Source organism: Mustela erminea, chromosome 14, assembly GCF_009829155.1.
Source record: "Mustela erminea isolate mMusErm1 chromosome 14, mMusErm1.Pri, whole genome shotgun sequence".
Taxonomy (NCBI): Eukaryota; Metazoa; Chordata; class Mammalia; order Carnivora; family Mustelidae; genus Mustela; species Mustela erminea.
In genome coordinates, this window is record NC_045627.1 from 16,939,590 (window position 1) to 16,963,862 (window position 24,273).

At 45.0% G+C, this 24,273-nt stretch overlaps 1 protein-coding gene across 2 annotated transcripts; it reads right to left on the reverse strand.

Annotated features, from left to right (window-relative positions):
- On the reverse strand, positions 1-24,273 carry FAS (Fas cell surface death receptor). Of its 2 annotated transcripts, none has more exons than XM_032313060.1 (9): positions 24,100-24,273; positions 11,726-11,891; positions 7,045-7,182; positions 5,883-5,991; positions 3,107-3,165; positions 2,885-2,953; positions 1,610-1,671; positions 1,161-1,185; positions 1-400 (listed from the first exon to the last, which is right to left on the reverse strand). In XM_032313060.1, exons 1-9 carry the CDS (start codon positions 24,256-24,258, stop codon positions 117-119), a joined length of 1,071 nt encoding a protein of 356 aa, XP_032168951.1. In that variant the 5' UTR covers positions 24,259-24,273; the 3' UTR covers positions 1-116. The 2 variants fall into 2 exon arrangements, with proteins under 2 accessions (XP_032168951.1, XP_032168952.1); XM_032313061.1 differs by having other exon boundaries at positions 269-400; positions 1,606-1,671.

The window sequence follows — 24,273 nt, forward strand, 5'->3', positions numbered from 1 at the left end:
CCTAATTTTTCTTTCTATCGACTTCTCTCTGCTCAGGGCTGAGTTATACTACATTCTTTTTGCTTTTGGCCAAGGTTTATCTTTTCTTTTCATAGTTTGAAGTTTCCATTTTCAAGTTAGCTAGTACTGTCCTGGATCATTTCTTGAATTCTCTCTGCTAGTTCACAAAGATGGGCTTTTCTGAGGCCTCTAAGTAAATCGTAATAAGCATCTTTCCTCCCGTGGAGTTGGTACCAATTACGCAGCAGTTGGACTTTTTGTTCTGCTGTGTCTTGGAGGTTATCATTCTTAATCTCATCTATCTTGGCTTCGTTGATCCCATTCTTCCGAACAAATTCTCTGACTTCAGTTATTTTCATTTGTTCAGCAATAATACTTATATATGTATTCAGGTCGACGTCTGAAAAATAGAAGGCAGTCTCTGAAGATTTGTTTTTCTAAATGAAATTCTAATTCTGAAAACTATGTTTATTTCTTTTCTAATAGTAGTAAGAATACTGGTTAAGTCCTAGAGATTGAAAGACTGGTTGGGGAAAATGAAAACAGAAACCGCCCCCCCCATCAAGTTCTAACCCTAACCCCTCCTAGGTCACCAGTAATTTGCTCCATGACATGGGCAAGATCTATGACATAGCTCTATCTTCTTTTCTCGTCTATAAAGTAAGAGGGTTGGAAAAGATCACCTCCAATGTTCTTTATGGATCTAATGATCTATGACCCACAAACCTAAAAGGCAGGCAAAGACTTTATGATCTTCTCTCTGACTCTCAGGCAAAGAGAAGCAGAACTGTAGAGAATCGTGGAAAATACCGGGGCCAGGAATATACCAGTAATAACCAAGTCTACAGATGAGTTTATTTGGTTTAGGGAAATCAGTTTAAGCAGGAGTTCTATAATATATCTGTTTGTGAAGGAAAATTCTCTTAAGTCTCAGACTATAGTGTTTCATTGCTACCTGATTTATTCTTAACGATGAGTATTAGTTATACATTCAAACACACTGTCTGATACACCCTTGACAGTGAGCAGAGTGAGCTAGAAGCTCAAAGAACAGCAAGACCCCACGTGTCACTGAAATTAGCAACATTATTTTACTCTGAAATTGGCCTGTTAACTCCCAAGGAAGCCATCCCTGGGAAATACAATGATAGTAGACTTACCTGCGCATTGTATTGGCATCATTTCCTGGGGGGAGACCAAAATAGAGGGAAGGAGCAAGATAAATAAAAATATATTTGTGACCTTCTAAATGTAATTGTCAAATTCTCCCTTAAAACTGAAGGAAGTACAATCAGTAGCTTGATGTATAAAATTAGCTAGGTGACGTGATTAAGGATGCTTTTCCTATTCAGTTTATTCTGCAAAATTCCAGCCTTGCCAGAAATTAAGGAACATTCACTTAGCTCTCTCATACTCTTTGTTAATTAATTCTCAGGCTGTTCGTGTTCCTATAAACGGGGCACCAAATCTTCGTCCGTTCTTGTCGCCCCTCTAACCCATGCACATGCACTTACACGAAATGTAGGTCTTAAAACAAGGAGCAAATAAAAAACCGAATTACTACTTTCTCCATTTTCTTAAGAAAGCAGATGTTTGTTCCGATACCTACAGTAATTGAAGGTTTGGATTCCAGGTCTTCAGTCTTTTTATTCCGGTGCCTTCTCAACCACCCTGGAAAATCAAAGACATTTCTGTCAGACTTCAGTCTCAGCCTCACAGCAAGCCTGGGAGAACAAACTCTCACATGAAGAGAAGTGGGAGAAGGAAGGAGAAACTCAGTGAAACTTCAAGTGACCAACACCCCAAGAAGCAGCCTTGTCCTGAAATCCCACCCCACGAGGTCAAATCTTCTAGAGATACGTCCCATTGTAAGTGAGCCATCCAATGGTCACACGCTGGCCTAGCCTGAAGCTGGCTTTTGTCTTACCCTATGGTCACCACTACTCCCTGTCACCAGAATAGAACTGGGGGCAGTGGGTGGAGGGTGTGCCCGCGGCCGGACTCAGAAGCCCCAGGATATGGAAAGTTGGCACTGAAAGTTCAGAAATTCAAGGGCATACACCCACAAATCCCTACAGTATACACAGCGTGTGTGTGCCTTGAAGTCAGTATGAAATCAAAGAAAAGGAGTGGACGCGTCTCTGAGCACAGAGATCGTGTTGAAGCACTGAGCATGTATTTTTAGCCTCTGAAGGCAAGGTGACTTCTTTATCCTCACTTGGTCTGCAGAAACAGTGATGGGTTGCAACAGAGAAGGAAAATTGGAAGCTTCCGAGTTACTAAGACTTGACACCCCTCTGTGTTTTCGGAGTGATTTCTGGGGATTTTTCATCATGGTTATGCTCCATTTAGGCTCACCTGTTGACTTTCCTAAGTAACCCTAGCATAAGCCCTATAGCCACAGTATTTGAAGTTAAGGTGGAGAAATAACAGTAAAAAGGCAAAAACCATGGAGTCTGACTGAACAAGAGCGAGGAGGCACAGAGAAGGCGAATTCAGCAAGTGTTCCCAGCAGTCTTTCCCAGGAAGATCCTTGCTTCTCGTGCTCTCTATGGGGCCATCTCTACGAGCCGGCAAGGATTCCTTCGGATCCCTGACTGGCTCCGCTGCTGCCAGAGTGATAACCTACCCTTGTTCATACGGAGAATGGGAATATCCATTCTGAGCTCCAGAATGATTGCTCAAAAACAGTAGCCAAGGGATGATATCATCTTGTTCTTATCAGCTCTCCGGGGTTCATTTAGTGGCGGGAATTTAGCAGTATCACAGGGCCACCTCCCTGGGATGAGCTTTCTTATGGGGAGGAGACAGAGGGGAATTCTTGTGCATCACTACTTCCCAAGTTATTTCGATCTGCAGTTGTTTGAACAAAGTAAGAACTTACACCAACATATTAGCGCAACGATTAGAATCGGGATTAGGACACAAAACCACAGAAAGCTGGAGCTGGCTCCTGTGGGTAGAAACAGAACACTGAATGTGAAAATAAGCCCTCTTTAAGATTACACAGAGTACTCTCAAAGAATCGAAAGGGATTGGCTTTTCTTCGTATTTTACAGTAGGGATGAGAGAAAGGGGAATGTAATCATAAAAAAGGAATAATAACCTTCTTTACATTTGGTGTTGCTGGTTGGTGTGCAATTCTCAAGGACTCCATGTTCACACCTAAAAGAAAAAAAAAAAGAAAGAAAAACTAACAGGGGCATCTAGGTGACTCAGTCGCTTAAGCGTTCAACTCTTGATTTCGGCTTAGGTCGTGACCTCAGGGGCGTGGGATCGAGCCCCACATACGGCTCCCGTGCTCAGCGTGGAGTCTGCTTGAGATTCTCTCTCTCTCTCTGCCTGCGCCCCTTCCCCCACCACTTGGATGCGCGTGTGTGTGTGTGTGTGTGTGTGTGTGTGTGTGTGTCACAAAATAAATAAAGTCTTTAAGAAAACAAAGAAGAAATTTAAAAAGCCGGACAGACTGACTCCTTGATCATCTGCAATGACACACTCTAAATCTAGGGCCATTTTATTCATCTTTGCATCTCTAGCAGACACCATCCCTCAAATACTGACAAATTAGCATCTAAAGCCAGTACAAATTCATAACATAATTTGGATGTTGGATGAAAAATATCCTAAAGAGTAACTATACTTTAAAATACCAAGAGTTGGGGCACCTGGGTGGCTTAGTCAGTTAAGCGTCTGCCTTCAGTTCTGGTCATGATCCTGGGGTCCTGGGATTGAGTCCCACACTGGGCTCTGCGCTCAGCAGAGAGCCTGCTTCTCCCTCTCCTTGAGCCCCTTCCCCTGCTTGTGCTTTCTCTCTCTCAATTAAATAAATAAAATCTTAACAAAAAATACCAAGAGTTAAAGGAAAGTAATCAAATATTGACAAATAGGAGAAAGGATGAAATAGACAAAGATTTAAAATTGGTAGTAAATTGTGGTCTTAAAATCATAAACTGCTATTTCAAAACAGTCCCACTGAACAATAAAATGACCGGACAACAGCCCTTGCCTGTGATGCTGCCTAAAAAGCCTACCCAGTCAGCCCTCAGAAGTTTCGCCTCTCACCAACAAGTGGTGATCAGGACCCTCGAGAGGAAAATCCTTGGGATTTCCTTCAGACGGTCAGATTGCCAGACTGAATGACAGCCTGGTTCAGCCCATTCCTTAACTCCATGCCCTTGGGTGAGTCGCTTAACTACCCTGATCCTGTTTTCTCCTCAATAACAAGGAGATTACATTACAATACCAAGGAGGGTTATGGCAAGAAGAAAATTGAACTGAGATTATGAGGTATTTAGAACTACTATTACAGTTGACTCTTGACTCGTGGGGGTTGGGGCACTCACGCCCCCAATGCATAGCTTAATATCCTCGTATAAGTTTTTACTCCCTCAAAACTTAACTACTAACAGCCTGCTGTTGATCAGAAGACTGACTGATAACATAAACGATCGATTAACACATTTCGTATATTACATGCATTCTAGACTGTATTCTTTCAATGAAGTAAGCTAGAGAAAAGAAAATGTTACTTAAAAATCGCGAGGAAGAGGCACCTGGGTGGCTCAGTCAGAGAAGCATCTGACCCTTGATTTTGGCTTAGGTCACGATCTCAGGGTTGGAAGATCGAGTCCTATGCTAGGCTCCATGCTGGGCATGGAGCCTGCTTGGGAGTCTCTCTCCCTCTCATTCTGCCCTTACCTCCCCACCCTGCTCATGCTCTCTCTTTAAAAAAATAAATAAATAAAAACAATAAAATCCTAAGGAAGAGAAAATACATTTACAGTGCTATACTGTACTTATAGGTGGAAAGAAATTGCATATAAGTGGACCCACATAGTTCAAACCCACGCTGTTGATGGGCCAAAGCATTATTATTTAAGTGCATCCGTCCCTCCCCTGCAGTCCCCACTTCTGCCGTCATCACGGGGCACTCTCAGCCATGGGAGGGCTAGAAGGGAAAGACTAGGTGAACTGCAGGTAATTTTAAATTTCTAGTCAATAGAAGACATAACCTGTCATGTCCCTACTTCTCAAGTCAACTAGGTGAACTCCTAAACGTTTCCCGAGGCAAAATACAAGTTTAAGGAGAGGCACGTGAATATAATCCTAAATGTTTATATTGGTACCACACAATATCTTACAGAGCAAAAGCTACATTCCAGCACACACCACCTAGTCCATGCTTCACAGAAATGAGAAGTGAATACCATTTGCTTCCCCTGACAGAGGGATCAGATGCTCAGAGAGAGAGGTTCAGTGACCTGCTCAAAATCACCCAACTAATCAGAAGAAAAGTGAGATGTACCATCAGGTTTTCTAACTTTGAGTCCAAACCAAGCTCTTCTGTGTAACAGGCATGGCCCTTTGTGGTCTGGCCCTAGGTGCTTCTTGCTACCCTCCAGCCGGGTACTCTGCTCTCTGGAGTGGCCATCTGTCTTTCCGCAGATGCTCCTCTGCTACCTGAAATGTCCTGTCCATGTTGGCACACCTGTCTCAAGACTCCCACCATGTGTCCTACCTTCACCCGTCCCATCGGGCAGGGCTGGAAGGTTCTCTGTAGAACTCATAACAGCCTGACACATGTCTTTTCTGGTTTTTGTCCCCATAACCATTGCTTTTCTTGACTCTCTCTCTGCCTCTCGCCTGGGACCCTTGATGCCAGGAATGGGGCTTGCTTGTAACTTCAGCAGCGCGCAGTTTCAAGCACATAGGAGGTGTTCGATAAACGTTTGGAGACTGGACGTCTAGTTATCTAGCAGCTCAGAGGCAAAGTAAGACTAGAACCCAAATTCTGGACTCTCGACCAGCGTTGCTTCCCCCTGGGAAGACGTGGTCTGTCCAGGTGTATCTAGCACCGTGATCAAAGAAAGATGAAAACTTACGTGGTGCATGGGGTACAATGTTCGCATCCAGAGATGTTACAAAAAAAGTTTGGTTTACATCTGCACTTGGTGTTCTGGCTCCGGGTACAGTTTCTCTCCACTTCCAACCCTAGAAAACCAGTTTGCAGACTATTAATTCTCGCAGCTCGTGAGCAGGGGCTGCCTGAGGTTTTGAGATCTCCTGCTTCCATCAGCACACTTTTTGCAATGCGGGGAGCCTTCACATGCCAAATCAGAGATCCCAGCAGAGTTTTAAGTGGACAGACAGTCCAGCAGCCAACACAACCCCACTTCTGCTTAAAGAGTTCCCCTGTTCCTCTAGAGCCTGGCTGCTTAGGGCATGGCTGGTGGACCAGCAGCCTTGGCCTCAGTCGGAAGCCTATTAGAAATGCAGAATATCAGTGGCACCTTGTTGAAGCATCTGACATCGGCTGGGATCATGATCTTAGGGCTCTGGAATCAAGCCCTGCACTGGCCTCCCTGCTCAGTGGGGAGTATCTTTTCTTTCTCCCTCTGCACTCCCCCAACTCATGCCTGCTCTCTCTCTCAAATAAATGAACAAAATCTTAAAAAAAAAATGCAGAATATCAGACCCTACTCTTGACCTAGTCAGTCAGAGCAGAAAGAAAATTTCATGTCCAGACATTTCTTGATATCACATGACACTGGGAGTGTTTCTGTTACATTTGAATCTGGGCTCTCACAATAGAAGACCTGCATAAAAATTCAGGCCCCCAGTTGGAATGATCAGGAGAAAACCAACCTCCAAAGCAGGGGGAGGGGAAGCACCCCACCTACCACTTGGATTGCTCTGTCCTTGTATCAGAAGGCTTCTGAGCTCTTGCTGGCTATAACAAGGGCACCGATCAAGGTGGGGAAAAAAAAACCTCCTCCAATTTTGATTACAGCTGATGAACCCTATTCACCAGGTTCATATTCAGTCATCTTGGGAGAAATGCCTAGATTTGACCCAGAAATGTCTAGACTGGTGATGAGCGCGGTTCCCTATCCTGCTTCGCTCCAGCCAGCTCCATCCTGTCCCTTCCTCCATTCCAACCCAGCCCAGAGTAGCCGAGAAAGTTGTCCCATTTCAGACTGTATTATAAATGGCTCTATTTGGAGTACCACACCAGTATTTTGGATCGATTTTTAAGATGCTTACCATGCTCTCCATCACAAATTCGACATCTTCTGCATTTATCCGAAAAATGCTTCTCTTCCATGTACTCCATCCCGTCCTGGCAGGGCACACATTTTGACTCACCCCCCGCAGATTCGCAGTCACCCTCCTTCCGTGTGCCTGCCCCAGAAAAAAACACAGCAAGCGTTGGAACACGAGGAACACAAGCGACAGGCAACAGCGTGGGAGATACGTGGGGATGGCAAAGAAACGGGAGTCAGGACGGTCAGACTAATGATACAGAAATACAGTGGAAGAGAAGGCTGGTGTAGAAGTCATGTCGCCAGACAGAAAGTCTCCCAAGACAAAAGCTCAGAGAGTGACTCAAAGAATATGACTACAGACATCGGATGATTAGCAATAGGAATACATATCTTTTAAAGGGTTAGAACGACCAAATGTGCTGGTAGAAATGCGTCTAGCAACTTGGTTTGCAAGGAGGCAAGGGTTTGTATTCATTCCTCTTTCTATTCCTTTGCTTTTAAGGGACAGAGCATGTTTTGATGGGAAGGTGTGAACATAAATGCCAACTTTTATCATCAGATGGTTTATCGTAATCCACACGATTGTAAATAATATTCGCATTCACTTCACTAATCAAATAAAGCGAGGCACTGTATTGGTGTTCGTAAGCTGTAGGCAACAATGCTTTCTACTGAAAATTCATTGATTTAGAAAGGGTTTATTAAATGTCTAGTGTGTGTCAGGCATTTTCTAGGGCCCAGAGATCCTATAGGAAGTAAGACAAAGCCTAGGTCTGCAAGGGCTTCAAGTTGCTGGGGAAGAAGCAGGTCATGCCCAGATCAGTGTATGATGTCAAACGGTGGTAAGTGCCTTGGGGAAACTGGATTAGGGCAAGGCGAGAGAGGCCGAAGAAGAAAGAGACAGAAGATATGAAGGAAAATCAAAGAGGAAAGCCAGTCTCGTGGCTCTCATTATTCATGGTGTAACTAATTGAAAAGAATTGACCCGCACGTGTGGGCACGGGCAAAAACAATTTACACTCTCTCCTGGGTACATGACTTTCTTAACAACCTCGTCGCATTCTTTCCGAGAAAACAAAATATGACATAAGCAAGTGATGAAACTGAAACAGATGTGATATTGTAGTCAGCAAAGGTGATAGTGTGTCAAAAGCACAAAGTAAGTTGTGAAAACCCAGAACCAAATTCAAATATCGAACATCATTGAACATCGGGGCTGTGTAACATCATAGCAGTGTTTAAGGACACCGAGCCAAAGTACAATTTTGGGGGCGCCTGGGTGGCTCAGTGGGTTAAGCTGCTGCCTTCGGCTCAGGTCATGATCTCAGGGTCCTGGGATCGAGTCCCGCATCGGGCTCTCTGCTCAGCGGGGAGCCTGCTTCCCTCTCTCTCTCTCTGCCTGCCTCTCCGTCTACTTGTGATTTCTCTCTGTCAAATAAATAAATAAGATCTTTAAATAAATAAATAAATAAATAAATATAAAAACAAAGTACAATTTTGTTGGCTAGCCAGTGGTATTATACTGGTTTCTAAACGAACTGGCCCCCTTAATGAATTACTTTGCAGAACAAAGTCTAGCACAATGCCTATGAAATGAGAGTAAACAGGGTTTTCTCTCCTCCCAAGTGTGCAACGTCAATGTATCAAGTATTTATCAAAACATATGGTTATTTTCTTTTGCTTTTTAATTCCTTTTTTAAAAAATTATTATTAAAGAAAGAGTGAGCAGGGCAGGGGCAGAGAAGGAGAGACAGAGAGTCTCAAGCAGACTCCCTGCTGAGCACAGAGCCCGAGGCAGGACTCAATCCCACGACCCTGAGATCCTGACTTGAGCCAAAATCACGAGTTGCAGCTTAACCGGCTAAGCCGCCCAGGCATCCATGAGTGGTTGTTTTCGTGAAAGTAAGATTTTAAAATACATTGTTTCTGAGTGTGATAGGACCCATGCTCAATGTGGAGAATTTGGAAAAGTTCGGGAAGTATAAAAAGAAGCTGTACGTCAACCACTCTGAGAAATCCATGGTTCTCATTGTGGCACATCCCTACCCGTGTATACCCATCATACATGTGAACGTATGTGCATGTAATATGCATGTGTGTGCGTGTATAGTATGTGGTGTCCCACAGAGTCCTTCTGATTGCATAAGCTAATGCGATGACGATTTTTTGATCAGTTAAAGCTGTCCGTTCTTGTAGGGCATCATTGAAAAAAAATACCATAAATATTTTAATTTACAAAGTATAATGTGTAATTATTGGCCGGTCTCATGGCCTAAGAAAAAAGGTAGTAAGAATTCCAGATTCTTCCTCACGTAGGTGCTATTTCAAAGGCCTCCTTTCTTGTTTTTCTTTCTCTTCACCCCTCCCTGCCTCCTTCCCCTTCTCCCTCCCTCCCTTTTTTTCCTTTCTTCCTTTCTTTTTGATGGGAATAAACCCTCACAGATACCAATAATTTGTATGGCAGGCTTTCCAGGGTTTTGTGATTTTTTTCCATTGATTCTGACCTTAGCTCATTCATCAACAATGCTTTTAGCTGCTCACCTGGAACGAAATCCTCCAAGCATTCGTACAAGCTCATATAGAAGTAAAATCTGTCTTTTCTCTGCATTTGTCCAGCATTGGTTTATACACTCATTAATTAAATTACAGGTTAATATCATGACACCAGTAAGCATAAAGACTCGGAAGCAATTTGAATAGTGATAAGCCTACAATTCAACAGGAGGGAACAGAAGCAGAAAGAGAAGTAGTGTGCGTCGGACACCACCCAGGATTCTTAGAGATGGAGAAGACAGAGTCAGTTAATGCAGCAGGCAGATCAGTTAGAAATACTTTGCAGGGGGTGCCTGGGTGGCTCAGTGGGTTAAAGCCTCTGCCTTTGGCTCAGGTCATGATCTCAGAGTCCTGGGATCGAGCCCCACATCGGGCTCTCTGCTCGGCGGGGAGCCTGCTTCCCCCTCTCTCTGTCTGCCTGCCTCTCTGCCTACTTGTGATCTCTGGCTGTCAAATAAATAAATAAAATCTTAAAAAAAAAAAAAAGAAAAAAGAAAAGAAAAAGAAATCCCTTGCAGGGGGCACCTGGGTGGCTCAGGCGATTAAGCATGTGACACTTGGTTTTGGCTCAGGTCATGATCTCAGGGTTGTAAGATGGAGCCCTGTTGTGGGCTCCCTGCTGGGCGTGGAGCCTGCTTGAGATTCTCTCTCTCCCTCCACCTGCTCTCCTTCTTTCTTTAAAAAAAAAAAAAAATCCTTCAGGGAATTTCTACATTGAGACTTATGTCAGAAATATATGAGAAAATGTGACATAACCGATGGAGATATTCAACTTTTGAACACTCCAAAATGTGCTTAACCGATCCCCCATCACTGAGTGTCACAATGGAACGTCACGCATACAGTATTTTCCTTTGACTATTTTTAAAGACATTCTCCCCGTCAATTTATTACTACTTCAGGAGGCACGAACATTTCCAAGTTTCCAACCCACATATCCGAATTTCTTTCTTAAAAGACTGTAACAATTTACCTTCCAATTATAGTTTCATGAGAGTTCTTATCTCAAAAGCAGACCCCCCAGGGTTGAAAGCACTTCTTCTGGGGAAAATAAAACAAAGCAAAACAGAAGAAAAGCAAACAGACAAAAGTCCTTGACCATCTGAAGGGCAAAGCATATTATCTTTGTTTGAATTTGCATTTTAAGGTTTTAAAAATAGGGCAAAGGACCTCAAGTCCTAGGGCAGATAGATGATGCTTGGCAAGACATTAGAAGGCCAGAAAGCCATTGTCTATTCCCTTTTGGAGAAAGTAAATGCAAATAGGCTTAAGTATAAATGCGTTGGATTATAGGGAGATTTTCCATGAGGGTTATTAAAAGCTGGACAGGAGGCCAAAGGAGACTGGTAGAATCTTTATAAACAGGGTCTAAGCCTGTTCAGCTGTGGGAATGCTAGAAGCCTGCCATGCTCACCACCAAACCTACTACGGACAGTCCCTCCCGGCTCTATTCATCCACAGCGACCCACGAGCTCCTTCCTTTTGTCTTCCTCTCGTACTTCACAATGAGGGAACGATCTCTATAGGAGACGGTAGTCAGCTCTACTCCACGTTGAAAAAAAGGTTTGCGCCATTGCATTTTGCAAAGCTTCTAATCGACTAGTGTTTGAAGGATTTCCGATCTGAAATGGGTTTGCATTTCAAAACTGTGGTGTTAAAAATTGGCTGGGTTCTGTCCATTGCTTTTCTAGCTCATCTAGTTTCAGCTGCAAAAATGCAAATGTATTTTGCAGGCTTCAGAGACCTTCTGATGGGAGGGAATGGCTAGACACGGCTCTCAAGGCGGGGGAGGTCCCTTGCTTTCAGAGCATCCAATAAGCTTTAATACACACAAAGGAGTCTTTTTTTTTTTTTTCTCTCTCTCCTCAAAAATGGAGTTAAAGAGAGAAATTCTCTCCCTTCAGGGGCACAGGTCATTTGCAAATTCCATTTCCTCCTCTCCCCAACAAGCAGGGTAAAGCTGAACTCAGGTAGTCTCCGGAAAGTAATTTCCTGGTGGTTTTTTCTTCCCAGTAATGCTACGATGCGGGAGAAGCAAGCACTGTGAACCGTTCTCTCCATTATCACTGTTTGCTCCTCCTCATCCTGATTGTCAAGCTAATTGTGGGCTGTTGGGTGGAACATACCGGCAGGACATGGCTGACAGCAGACTCTCTTCTCACCATGCTGATCTTCCCAGCACCCCGTCTCCCTTTTGGTAATGTTCTTACGAAATCTCAATGCCTTGGAGTTGACAGCAGTTGCTTGAGCACTGACAGCTTTAGGCCATGGTCCAGCAATGGAGGTAAATACCTGTTAAGGAAAAGCATGAGAAGAATGTTACTGACTTCCTTCCCAACTAGACAACTTGGACCACAGGTGTAAGTTGCTCCAAGGGGCTATGTCTGAGGCTGCAGAGACTAAATGCATGGGATAGGGGGGCTCCATCCTTCTACTTGCACATCTCTGGAAAAGGGATGGTCCAAACTACTCTGGAAACAGCATCATGGATAGTGGGAGCCAGGGCTGTGGGCTCGAAAGCGAACCCTGGCTCTCACCTACCAGCCTTGTTGCTGTGGTTTGTGAAGTCACTTAAATTTTCTGTCTCTCCACTGTTTTATCTGTAAAGTGGGAATTATTTCCTCTTCACGGTTTGTTGTGCTCATTCAATGCACTGAAAGCTCTTAGCGTGATTTCTGGCACATAATAAATAGATGTCCAGTAAACGGTATCATTATTAATTTATTAATTGCTATTATTGTTATCGTCATGAAGTTCCAGTGAGGAACAACATAGTCAAGTAGGAAAAAACCATGAAATTTCAAAACGATGGCAGCATGAATCCCAGCTCTACTGTCAGCTTGCTGACTTTAGGCAAATTATAGAACCAGGTGGCCTCATTGCCTGACCTGGAGGTGACGATGGCACTTTCTGTCTTGAAGATAAAAAGTGATAATTTCTCCCAAGCCTGGTTCTTAGTTTATAGCATGTTCTATTTCTTGTCTCTTTATACATAACCACAGAATAAACAATTTTGATGAACTCCTGTCTGGTTCACCAACCATACAATGTATCTCATGGGATTTTCTTCACCTTTGCTCAGGGGAAAAAAAAAAAAAAAGAACTTCTTTTATTTATTTATTTTTTAAAAAGATTTTATTTGTTTATTTGACAGACAGAGATCACAAGTAGACAGAGAGGCAGGCAGAGAGAGAGAGAGGGAAGCAGGCTCCCTGCTGAGCAGAGAGCCCGATGCGGGAATCGATCCCTGGACCCTGAGATCATGACCTGAGCCGAAGGCAGCGGCTTAACCCACAGAGCCACCCAGAAGCCCAAATGAACTTCTTTTAGTGGAGAACCATATTTGGGCTTCCTTTCTTCTGAAGGTGAAAGTCTGTTGGTCTAAGTGATATTGTCTTAGAATTATCTCATGAGTTATAGACTAGAGTTCTTTAGAAAAATGAGCCCTCCAAGATGTATGGAAGCATTTGGGGATAATCTTAAAAAAAAAATCTCTCCCCAGTTGGAAGAGACCAGTGAGTCTTGTTTGCAACAGATAATGGAAAACTGAACCTAAGCAACCCGACTGAGTAGAAGCAGTTCTTTCCTACTGTCAGCCGCCCCCACTACTGTGAAGGGGGATTCACAGGGAGATATCACGAGCTCTCCTCTTTAGATTCTGGTGTCTCACCAGAAATTGAAGAAACCAGTACAAGCTTAAATTCAGAAGTGATTGATAGAGATTGAGCAGGCCAAAAGTGACCAGTGAAAAGCACTGATAGTTAATGCCCAATCCTCTGTGTGTGTGTGTGTGTGTGTGTGTGTGTGTGTGTGTCCTATGGCCCTGGGGGGCCCTAGCCTCCTTCGTATTCTAATTCCATCCAGGATTCCTGAGACAATATCACAGGCAGGTCCACAATTCCTCTCTTAGCTGATAAGCGCTCAGGACAGCAGCACATTTCACATTTATGGGTCGTGACATGGATGCTATTTCTGGAAAACTCCACATCTGTCAACTTTCTCAAGCCGTCTAAAGCAAATGTATGCCCTCCCTCATTTTGTTTTCGTTTTGAAGTTTCTCAGTGGGAATCAAGAGCCACCATCCAAAATCCATCCAGAATTTGAGGAATTCGAAGCATGGGGCAGAATACTGAAAGTCAGGACCACCACTGGCCTCAAAGGGCAGACACCAGCACGCAGCTCAGCTCGTGTCTGATCACGGCCGGGTCACAGAGCTGAATTTCTGGAAACGTTTCTTACTTAGTTCAGCATCAAAAACTGTCTTCAAGTAGGAAAAAGAAAGCTGGTTCAAAGAGCATGTGGGAGCTGCTGCCCAAGATGAGGCCAGCACTGCTCCAAAGAGCTTGTATTTGCTTTTTAATCATTGCATTAACTCAAGTTTGCAATATGCAAAGATTAAACCAAACCGTCCAGGCAGTAACTGCTTTTGACTGTGACAAGGCAGGAAACCCACAAAGGACAAAATGATCTGACTGCTCAGAGAACTTATTTTCAGAAGAGCTGAAAAGGCCAGAAAATGGATAAAGTGAATGCCCTGGAAAATGGGAATTAACTAAGTCACGTGATCACCAAATGGGAAACAAATGAGGAATAAGAAGTTTTATATCTCCATCATCCTTAAAGATGAAAAAGTCAGAGAAACCTAGATTGTTTATTCTGCTGGGAATATTAATGAATTGAATGAATACTTTGTTGGGCACCTACTAGGTGCCAGACACGTAGCTGGAAACATCCCAGTGAACAGATTAAAAACTCTGCTCTCATAGGGTTTATATGTTAGTGAGGTATGTTAGGGTTCTCCAGAGACCAAAAGCAAGTCCCAAATCTGATCCGGTAGGCTACCAGGCTGGAAAGTCACAGAGAATCGCAGTTCAAGTCCAAAGGTGATCTGGAGGCAGAACTTCCTCTTCCTCAGGGGACCACAGTCTCTATGCTGTTAGGCCATCGACCGACCGGATGAAACCCACCCGCATTGGGAAGGGGATCTGCTTTACTCAGAGTCTACCACCTGAAATGTCAACTCGTCAAAAAACGACAGTGGCAGAAAACAAAACCAAAACCAAAAAACACCTTCACAAAACATCCAGGCTAAGGTTGGAGTAGACGTCCGAACTCACATCTGAGTCACAAGGACACGAGAAATGAAGCATCACATGCAGGGAGATGAATCACCAGAGAAACAGGGCCTCTGCCAGGGAGGGATTCGTGCTGTGTAAAGCAATGAAGCAAGCTTGGGGGGCATGGAGAGTTTGAAGGGTGGGGTAGGGCTGTGTTAGAAAGCATGGTCCGGGAAGGCCACGGAATGAGTGGGTGTGTGCTCACTGTGGTGAATGAAATGTGGGTAAGAGCTGGCTTTCAGGAAAGAGCTGTCCTGGTGGGTCATACCCAGAGGAACTCGGCCTGATCAAGATGAGGGAGAGACTCACGTCCTCAGCAAAACCATCGTTACCAACTAGGTGTGAAGATAAATAAAGATCTCCGTCTCCTGAGCCACACAAGTCATCAGGCTTTTGCCGCTGGAAGTCATGGCGGGATTATATGGTCAACCTTTACCCCTAGATGCTGCAGTCTCGTGGACTCCTGGAATGTCAGAGCAAGGGGACCATACGCACCTGTTCAGTGGCAAGACAGATTTCAGAAAATTGACTGTCTTAGGTCTTTCGTTATCTACAGGAAGTTCATGTTTTCTGCAAATCTAGAAAATGCGACTCTCTCTCTCTCCTGACTCATCCATGAAAATGTGAAGTGAGGGGCACCTGGGAGGCTCAGTGGGTTAAAGCCTCTGCCTTCGGCTCAGGTCATGATCCCAGGGTCCTGGGATTGAGCCCCGCATCGCATTGGGCTCTCTGCTCAGCGGGGAGCCTGCTTCCCCCTCTCTCTCTCTCTGCCTGCCTCTCTCCCTACTTGTGACCTCTGTCTGTCAAACAAGTAAATAAAATCTTTAAAAAAAAAAAAAGAAGAAGAAGAAGAAGAAGAAAGAAAGAAAATGTGAAGTGAGAGCTCCAGTCCCTGGAGGGCGGTTTACCATTTCCCCCAGGACCTATGACAGGCCTGTTAACAAAATTCCTTAATATATGTCTTCTCGTGGTAGTTTCAAGAAGCCTCTACATGAGGAATTCTTACTGTCTTATTTTACAGTTGAGGAAGCTGAGCACAGAGTATGGGAAACAACCTGTCCAATAATCCACAGTGAGGAGAGGCCGGGGGAAAGCCGGCACCTCTGACCCAGACCTGGCCTCTGTTTTAGGTTTGTAAATCAGCTTCCTAATTATTTCTACTCCATTTAGGGGCACCAACAACTCAATTTGTTTTCAGAAAGATAACTGTTGACAAAATGCCCAAGTATTAATTATACGAAGAACCTTCAGGAGCGCCTGGCTGGCTCAGTCGGTTAAGTGTTTGACTTCTGCTCAGGTCATGATCCCAGGGTCCTGGGGTCAAGCCCCACGTTGGGCTCTCTGCTCAGCAGGAAGCCTGCTTCTCCCTCTCCTTCTGCCTGCTTCTCCCCCTGCTTGTACTCTCTCTCTCTCTATGTCAAGTAAATAAGTAAAATGTCTTAAAAAAATAAAATCTTCAAAACAAATGCATATTTTGGATTGGGGAGGGGGTCCAGCAGGAACTCTCTGAGAACCAGAAGTCAGTCTCAGTGTAAGAAGGCTGTAGCAGGGCTCCTCAAGGCTGGGGTTCTGGCTGGCATGAGAGAGAGGCAGACAGTTCGCACCCCTGGTCTGCAGCTGGGAAAGAAGTGGGGTTTACACTTCCTTTCCTCGGGGAAGGAACTTAGAAACTCGGGGTGCTGAGTTTCTAAGAATGGCCACGATGCCCGCTGGGACAGCAGTCTCTTGCGGGAGTGGGGGTCTGAAATGTACAAATAGAAACCCCAAGTCTTCCTAGACTAGAATCTTGGCACTGACTCCCTTTGAAACTCAGTGACAGGCCTACAAGAGAGTTTGTCCCTTGTGTCAGTGGATGAGGAATTAAGAGAATAACTGGGCATTCATTAGTTATCTACATCAGGGATGGACCATTTTTCAAAGCCAACCAGGGCACTCAATACAAGAAATGAAGCCGGCAGAGCCAGACCCAGAAATTGAAGACCGCCTCCCACCCCGTACCTCACCCTGGGTTGACGAGCTGTCTACCCATTGCCCGGACTCACACCACTGGAGATCTCACACGACAGTTTCAAATACAGTAACATCTTAGTGCCTGAATTAAGCGAACTGTGGGAAGAAATTGAGAATACCTTCGGATTACAAGAATCGATTGCCCTGAGAGATGAGCTAAGATTTGAAAAGGAAGTTTAAAAAAAAAAAAATCACTTTTTTTTTTTTCCTGTTCTTAGTGAAGCTCGAAGCAAACAGGAAAATAATTTTTTAAAAGCAGCAAGTTTAAAAAAAAAAAAAAAAAAAGAAGATACGAGGCAATGAAAAATGCAAGAATGGCAAGAATGACTAACAGATGCCTGAAGAGTCAGTGAATTATTTCAAGATCAAGCTCTGTCCTCTGCTGCTGAGGACATTAATGGCCCAAGAAATGACACTCAACTGACTAACTCTGCTTGCTTGCTGTTCAGACACTCAGTTATTTAGAACATGTGAGAAGAAAGAAATTCTAAAAAGGCCATTTCCAACTATGAAAGACATCTCTTGTATATTGGTGTAAGATATAAGGAAATAGTAGCGACCTTCTGTAGTAGGTCCATCATTGAAACACTGAAATACAGAGAAATTAAAAAAAATTTCTACATGAAAAAGTTGAGTGAAGAGTCTATTCCTCCTTATTTTTTCAAAACATGTAAGTAAAAATACGCATGAGAAGCTTATGCCTGGAGTGTCTTCTTTCTTTCTCAAGGCCAGTTTCTGGGGAGACCAGGAGAGAAAGAGAGAGCTGAGGCAGTGGGCATAAGGGACTGGCTAGACCTCTGAGTTATCAAGCAATACATAAAAGAAAACGTGGGAATCTAGAAAATTCTACCTGGGATTAGATTTTGAGTTTAGTGCTAGAGTGAGAAAAATAGTCTTCAAAACTGTGGTAGACCTCAGAATCATGGGGTGATGCATTAAAAAAAAAAAAAATAGTGTAGGTCCCACCGCAGACATGGAATCAGGGTCTCTGAGATCATCTTCAGCAAGTTCCCAATTCTGGAGATGCTCAACACAACTGGAGACAACCGAGCTCCAGGAAGATCTGAGGGCACCAGACCACTGTATTTACATGTGAGAAGCCGAAGAGGTTAACAGACTAATAGCCTCTGGGGTCCGCACTCGCAAATCAGAAGTTGACTTCTCATGGAGAAGTAATGAACCTTCCCAAAAATTGGCCTGAAGGAAGAGAAGTCCTCTTTGGTGGAGGAAACAGATAATGGGAGGGCCCCCAAGTCCTAAACTAGAGCCTAGAGTCCTTAACTGCCCCGGAAGGACCAAAGAAGTAGCACAGGAATGAGGTGTCCACATGTCATAGGCAATAGGGGAGGACAGCTTTGTGGAAATGGAGAGAGCCACCTGGACCAAAGGGCAGGGGAGTGGGGGCCATGTGGCCAGTGGTCCTAGGTTTTCCATTTTTCAAGAGAAACCAAAATCCTCCAACATTTAGGTGGCAACCAATATTAAAAATAGTATTACATATATATATATATACACATATATATATATGTGTGTGTATATTTTATATATATATATATTTACTGTATGTGTCAATACCATGCAGGCTAAAAACGAAACAAAAAACCCACAGTCTAGGGCAGTGTCTGCTCAGTGTTTGAAATCAGGCCTAAATCTGTTAAGACACCCATCCGAAAAACAGTCTACTTTGGCCAAGGATTCTCTTGTGAGGATGGCTAAAAACCAAAGCTCAGTCATCAGCAAGGGGCAAATGCTCTGAGTATGTATTTTCTCTCTCTTCCAAGACCTCTGCCCTCCAAAATCAAGTTTCGATGTTTCTCATATCTTGTATTTTTATGGCCTCCCAGAACACAGATGTGAGTACATCTGGACTCTTGCACGACTTGACCAAAGGACAGTCTGTCACTAATGACTCCATGACCAAGTTTATTCTTCACAAGTCTGCCCAGTTTGCAGCTTAACAAAACCTCCAGTAGGCTTGCCAGCCTCTCTGGGCTGAGGGCATCTGCTTGGGGAGCTGCAGTCAGATCTGCTAATTTGTAAGGCTGGCCTTGCTCAAAATGCCTAAATCCACAGTAAATTCATTATCATCCTTACACTTTGTGGAACTCGGGCCAGTGGTCCAACATAGACCGCTGTTTCTAAACACCCACGATGGGAGTGGCTTGGTTGCACCGAAGTCCATACCAAAACAAGAAGTGAGCAGAGATCAAAGGGGAGAACCAGCTCATTTCCTTCTGGTGAAGGTGGAGCTTTCACTCCAATGATCAGTTCCTTTCTAATTGGAGCTTTACTACTGATATTACTGATATCTCATATCAAAGAAAATAGAGGTTGGCTAGTAGATTCAATTATTTGTTCCTGTTTAAGACTGAGTTCAAGAGAAATAATTGGTGGTAGGAATACAGCTGCTTAAGAAGCTAAAGGTGCAGGGTGCCTGGGTGGCTCAGGGGGTTATGCCTCTTCCTTTGGCTCAGGTCATGATCTCAGGTCCTGGAATCGAGCCCCGTATTGGGCTCTCTGCTCAGCAGGGAGCCTGCTTCCTCCTCTCTCTCCCCCTCTGCCTGCTTCTGTGCCTACTTGTGATCTCTCTCTGTCAAATAAATAAATAAAATCTCTAAAAAAAAAAAAAACAAACAAACAAACAAAAGAAGCTAAAGTTTCTTTATTTCTCCTTTTAAAGCAAAAAGGAAATGAAAAGGACTTTCTAGGTGATTAAATGTTGTTTTCCTGCTTTTGTGAATAGAAACACCTAGATAGCAAAAAGAATACAAACTATGGACTGAGATACTGACAATGGTTCTACAAATAGCTTTTTTTTTTTTTTTTGTAATAAGATATATGTAGGCAGATTCCTGTACAATTAGAAATGGTTTCTTTAAAATAATAGATTACCAGGCACCTGGGTGGCTCAGTGGGTTAAGGCCTCTGCCTTCGGCTCAGGTCATGACCCCAGGGTCCTGGGATCAAGCCCCACATCGGGCTCTCTGCTCAGCGGGAAGCCTGCTTCCCCCTCTCTCTCTCTCTGCCTGCTTGTGAGCTCTGTCTTTCAAGTAAATAAATAAAATCTTAAAAAAAAAATAAAATAAAATAATAGATTACTAAGAAAAGAAATAAAATAATAAATGATAAGATTAATAGAAATTCTAGTTCATTGAATAAATACCCTCCCTGTAAATGCATCCAATAAAAATTATAAGATAAAAATTGTGTCCCAAAGAAGTGACAGAAAGCAGACTACAAACAGCATTGAACAAACATGCAATTACGTACAGGTATAGACAAAACTAAGAGGCCACAAAACAAGCAAAAATGCTTGTTTTAAGTGACAAAATAAGGAAGGACTTTACTTTTTTCAATCATTTTTTATTTCACATCATCTAGTCCGTTTCTCTCTACCTATCTCTTTAAAGAGAAGAAAGAGATTCACTGTCCTAAATTTGGTTTCGACTTGCTTTTTATTTCTGGATCCACTTTTTAAGTGTGCCCTTTTATTATTTTTCATCCTAAGGTAATAGTCTTCAGTACCTATTACAAAACATGTGCTCAGTGAGGGACTTTTGGGACCCAAGAGAATTTACCAAGAGGCACTTTGCTCACTAGGGGTTTTCAAGTGGGGGATTTCCTTATTCAGGTTTTTAAACATCTCTTAAACCGTTGGCTATTTTTCTGCCTGTGGTATTAGAGTCACCTGGTTTTCCTTTAGCGTTCTAGAACCCTTCAGAGGAATTCCTTTCCATTGCAAGAGCTATTTACAAGTAAATTACTTGCCTGGTGTCCCAGAGTCTTACATCCAAATCCTGAGGCCCCTTTGCCTCTCACTTTTTCATCCCTCCCCCTCTAAACTTAGGGCAAGAAATAAAACCTCTTTTTCTAAATTAAGCTCTAATTTTGCCACTGGGGTGGTAACTGCACATCAGAGATGGACAAGAGGAGGCTTCTTACAGTCTCACAGTGGCTCTGCGGGGCTCCGTGTGTCAATTTCATTTCTGCCTCCCCATCTTGCCATTGTTTATAAATTGGCATTTTCCCCTCCAGGTTGTCATTGTTTTAAATTACATTTCATATTTTTGTTTCATTCTAAAAACTTTTCAAGTCTTTTGTGATATAAGTAAAACTCATTTTAAGAAAAAAAAAAACCCATTTCACGTTTCTGACTCCGGTTTAAGGAAAATGATTAAATTAGAAATAAACTATTCTTGGGACGCCTGGGTGGCTCAGTTGGTTAAGCAGCCGCCTTCGGCTCAGGTCATGATCCCAGCGTCCTGGGATCGAGTCCCACATCGGGCTCCTTGCTCGGCGGGGAGCCTGCTTCTCCCTCTGCCTCTGCCTGCCATTCTGTCTGCCTGTGCTTGCTCTCTCTCCCTTTCTCTCCCTGACAAATAAATAAAATCTTTAAAAAAAAAAAAGAAATAAACTATTCTTTATTTTTCCATTGAAAATTTTCCAGAGAATTCTTTATAAATACACTGGTTTCTTTTCAAATGCCCTCTCCTTTCCCTTGACTGTAGTTTGAAGACAACTGTTCTAAGAAATGTAGAAGAAATTGAGTATATAGAACTGACTGCCTCACCACAGACCTCAACGATACAAATAAAATCCTATCAGAGCCATGTGCCAGGAAGGAAGGAAGGAAGAAAGGAAGGAAGAGGAAGGAAGGAAGCAATGCCTACAGCTATTTCTTATACAAACGTCTATATTAGGCCTGACTCGTTTTCAAAGTCTCCTTCGACATCTGTGAATTGCTTGGGGATTTCAAACTTATTTCTTGTAGGCATCATAGACACAACAGCTAGAAACTAGAGGAGAGGAAAAAGGACCGCCCCGGGGGCAGGAAGAAGAGAACCACAAAGAGAAGAGAGGATAGGCAGCAACAGTGACAAGGGCACCAGGGCAACAAAGAGGACAAGAGAGAATGAGGCAGCTCCTTTCCATCTACTCATAGCCCATTCATGTGGTCAAACAAAATCCGCTTCTGTGTTCCATGTAATTAGCAATCCCACCCACACTTGAATCTTCTTGCTACTACTAAGTAAGCACTGCTAAGTGCAAAGGCACAAAAGCACGTGTTTGCAGAAGACACACCAGATGACACAACAGACAGCCTGGAACTTTCTTTAAGAATACAGGTGTGCTATTGGGCAAGTGGCCGGTGCAAGGCAAGATTCTGTGTAACCAAACTGAAGAGTCATGTTTAGAGGGGCAAAATGGAATATACATTATAAAATATAGACAGTGGTTATCTAAGGGACAGGGTTATGTCAGATTTTTTCAGAATTATTTGTCTGCATTTATAAATTTTATTTAATCAATCTTAAATTTCTTAATCTCCTAGGCCATATGTTATATGTAAACATAATACACAAATATTTATTATAGATGTTATAATAAGTGTATATAATAAATATATACACACGCGTGTGTATGCATTGCTTCAGAGAAACAGTGTCCTTCGTGCTTTAAATACACTCTCTGGCAAAGATGCTAGGTTAAACAAGTGTAACTCCCTCTGGGCTTTGATAATTTTGCTGCACTTACTAGTACTGCTGTCCCAAGAACTAAGAGAGATTTTCCAAAGCAATCAACACTGCAATAATGCAGTGGTTACCGGCAGGAAAAAAAGAGCATGGTCAGAGCAATACAAATAGTTCGATTTTGAATATTAAGTTTTCTCTAAGAGTTTCTAAAGGAACCCAAATATTGCACATTACTTCCAAAAGAGCCAGTGAGGTTTTGTTTTGTTTTTCTCCCCCAATCATAAGATGGTTCCAGACATGCCTTTTTCCTCTCAACTTTTGGTGTAGTCTGGAAACCAGGTACCACCAACAAACTGGCCTGGACTTTGGCCAAGTCCCAGCTCTGCCACTTACAGTAGCTGTATGACCTTGACTCATCTACTGGGGCTTTCTGGCCTCCATTTAGCTGTGAAATGGAAGTGAAGAAGACATCTCCTTCACCCTGTGGCTGCTGTGACATCTGCCTGACGTGGCATTGATACACCGTCCCATCATGGCGCTCAGAACTTGGGGTCAGTCCCAATAAAATGAAAATCCTGGGACTTTCGGGATTTCGGCTCGCCGCAGATGACCTGAGTCTCTTGGATTGGCCACCAAGCCGGCAGCCCTGCGCTAGGGACTCTCCCAAAGTGAGGGCTGCAGCCCAGGCTTCCAGGTTAAGTGCAGGCGCGCGGGGGCGTGCGCGCCGGGAGCAGGTACCACCGCTCCAGCCGCGGGGTCCGGATTCCCCCGCGTCCTGGGAACAGAAGCCACCAAGGGGGTGCAAGCGAGGAAGACTGCAAGAAGAAAAGGAAGGGCGAGGACAGGACGGGACCGGACGGGAGCGGAGGGGAGGGGAGGGGAGAAGCGAGGAGAGGAGAGGAGGAGAAGAGACAAACCTGAGACCGTGACTTACAGTCTTAAGGAGAAGTATTCCCGGAAGGGAAACAAGAACAAGTTTCTTTTTCTGAGTGGTGGTAAGAAGGTAAACAAGCCTCCAGGGACGCAGTCAGCCCCCGCATAACTTTTTCGAGAAAGAAAGGGTTTGGCCTCAAGCCTCAATTTTCCCCACCGAGCGGGGGCCGCTTTCTTCCCTAGATCTGAGAGCGAGGGCAAAGTGTGCGCTGCGGAGCGGCCGCGGAGCGCGCGGGCTGGGTCCCCAGGGGGCTCGCTGCACCCCCTTCCCGTCCCCGGCCGCGGACACCCACCGCCCCGGGGCCGCCGGGAGGCTCCCAAAGACCCCCTCCTCTCCCGGCCCGGTCCGCGCCCAGCACAGCGGTCCCCGGGGAGGGGCGCCGGGAGGGAGCGGCCCTCTCACTCCGCGGGCCGGGAGAAGCCCCGCAGACCGCGGCCGGCCCGCCGCCCGCCCGCCGCCCCAGGCGCGGCGCCCGCCCGCGCCTAGCGGGCGCCGACTCACCAGACACGGGACGACCCAGGTCCCCCACATGGCTGCGGAGCGCTCCGCCGGAGGACCAGCGCCTCTGCGTCTGCGAACGCCGCCTGCCACCTGCCCCGGGAGGAGCGACAGCCGCGTGGCCCCTCCCCGAGCCCCGCCGGCCTGGGAGTGAGCTCCCCGCGCGGCCCGCCCCGGCCTCTCTTCCCGCTCCCCGGAAGTCTCCGGGCACCTGCGCGGGCTCCGCGGGTGGGCCCCGGGGCCGGAACGCAGGGGGAAGCCCGGCCGGGGAGCGCCCGGGGCGGGGGGAGCGGCGGAAGGTGCGCCCTGGGACGGCGCAGAAGGGCGCGGGGCCGAAGAACGGGGGGGGGGGGGGGGGGGGCGCGGCCAGGCTTCGTTGCACAAACGGGCATTCCCCGTGCGGAGGCGTTTCCGCGGGCGGCTGGCGGGCGGGGTTCAGGTGAGGACCCCGGGAGCAGCTGGCTGACCTTCGGACACCCTGGGACTATTGCGGGACGCCCCTCCAGCCGGCGCCTGGGCCGCTCGCTGGGAACGTCGCGGGAAGACCTGCCCCGCTGAGCTCGCGAGCTGTGGCTGCGCCGGGAGGCTCCTGAGAGCCCCGAACCCCTGTACCAGGTAACATTCATCCAAGAAAAGGTTCA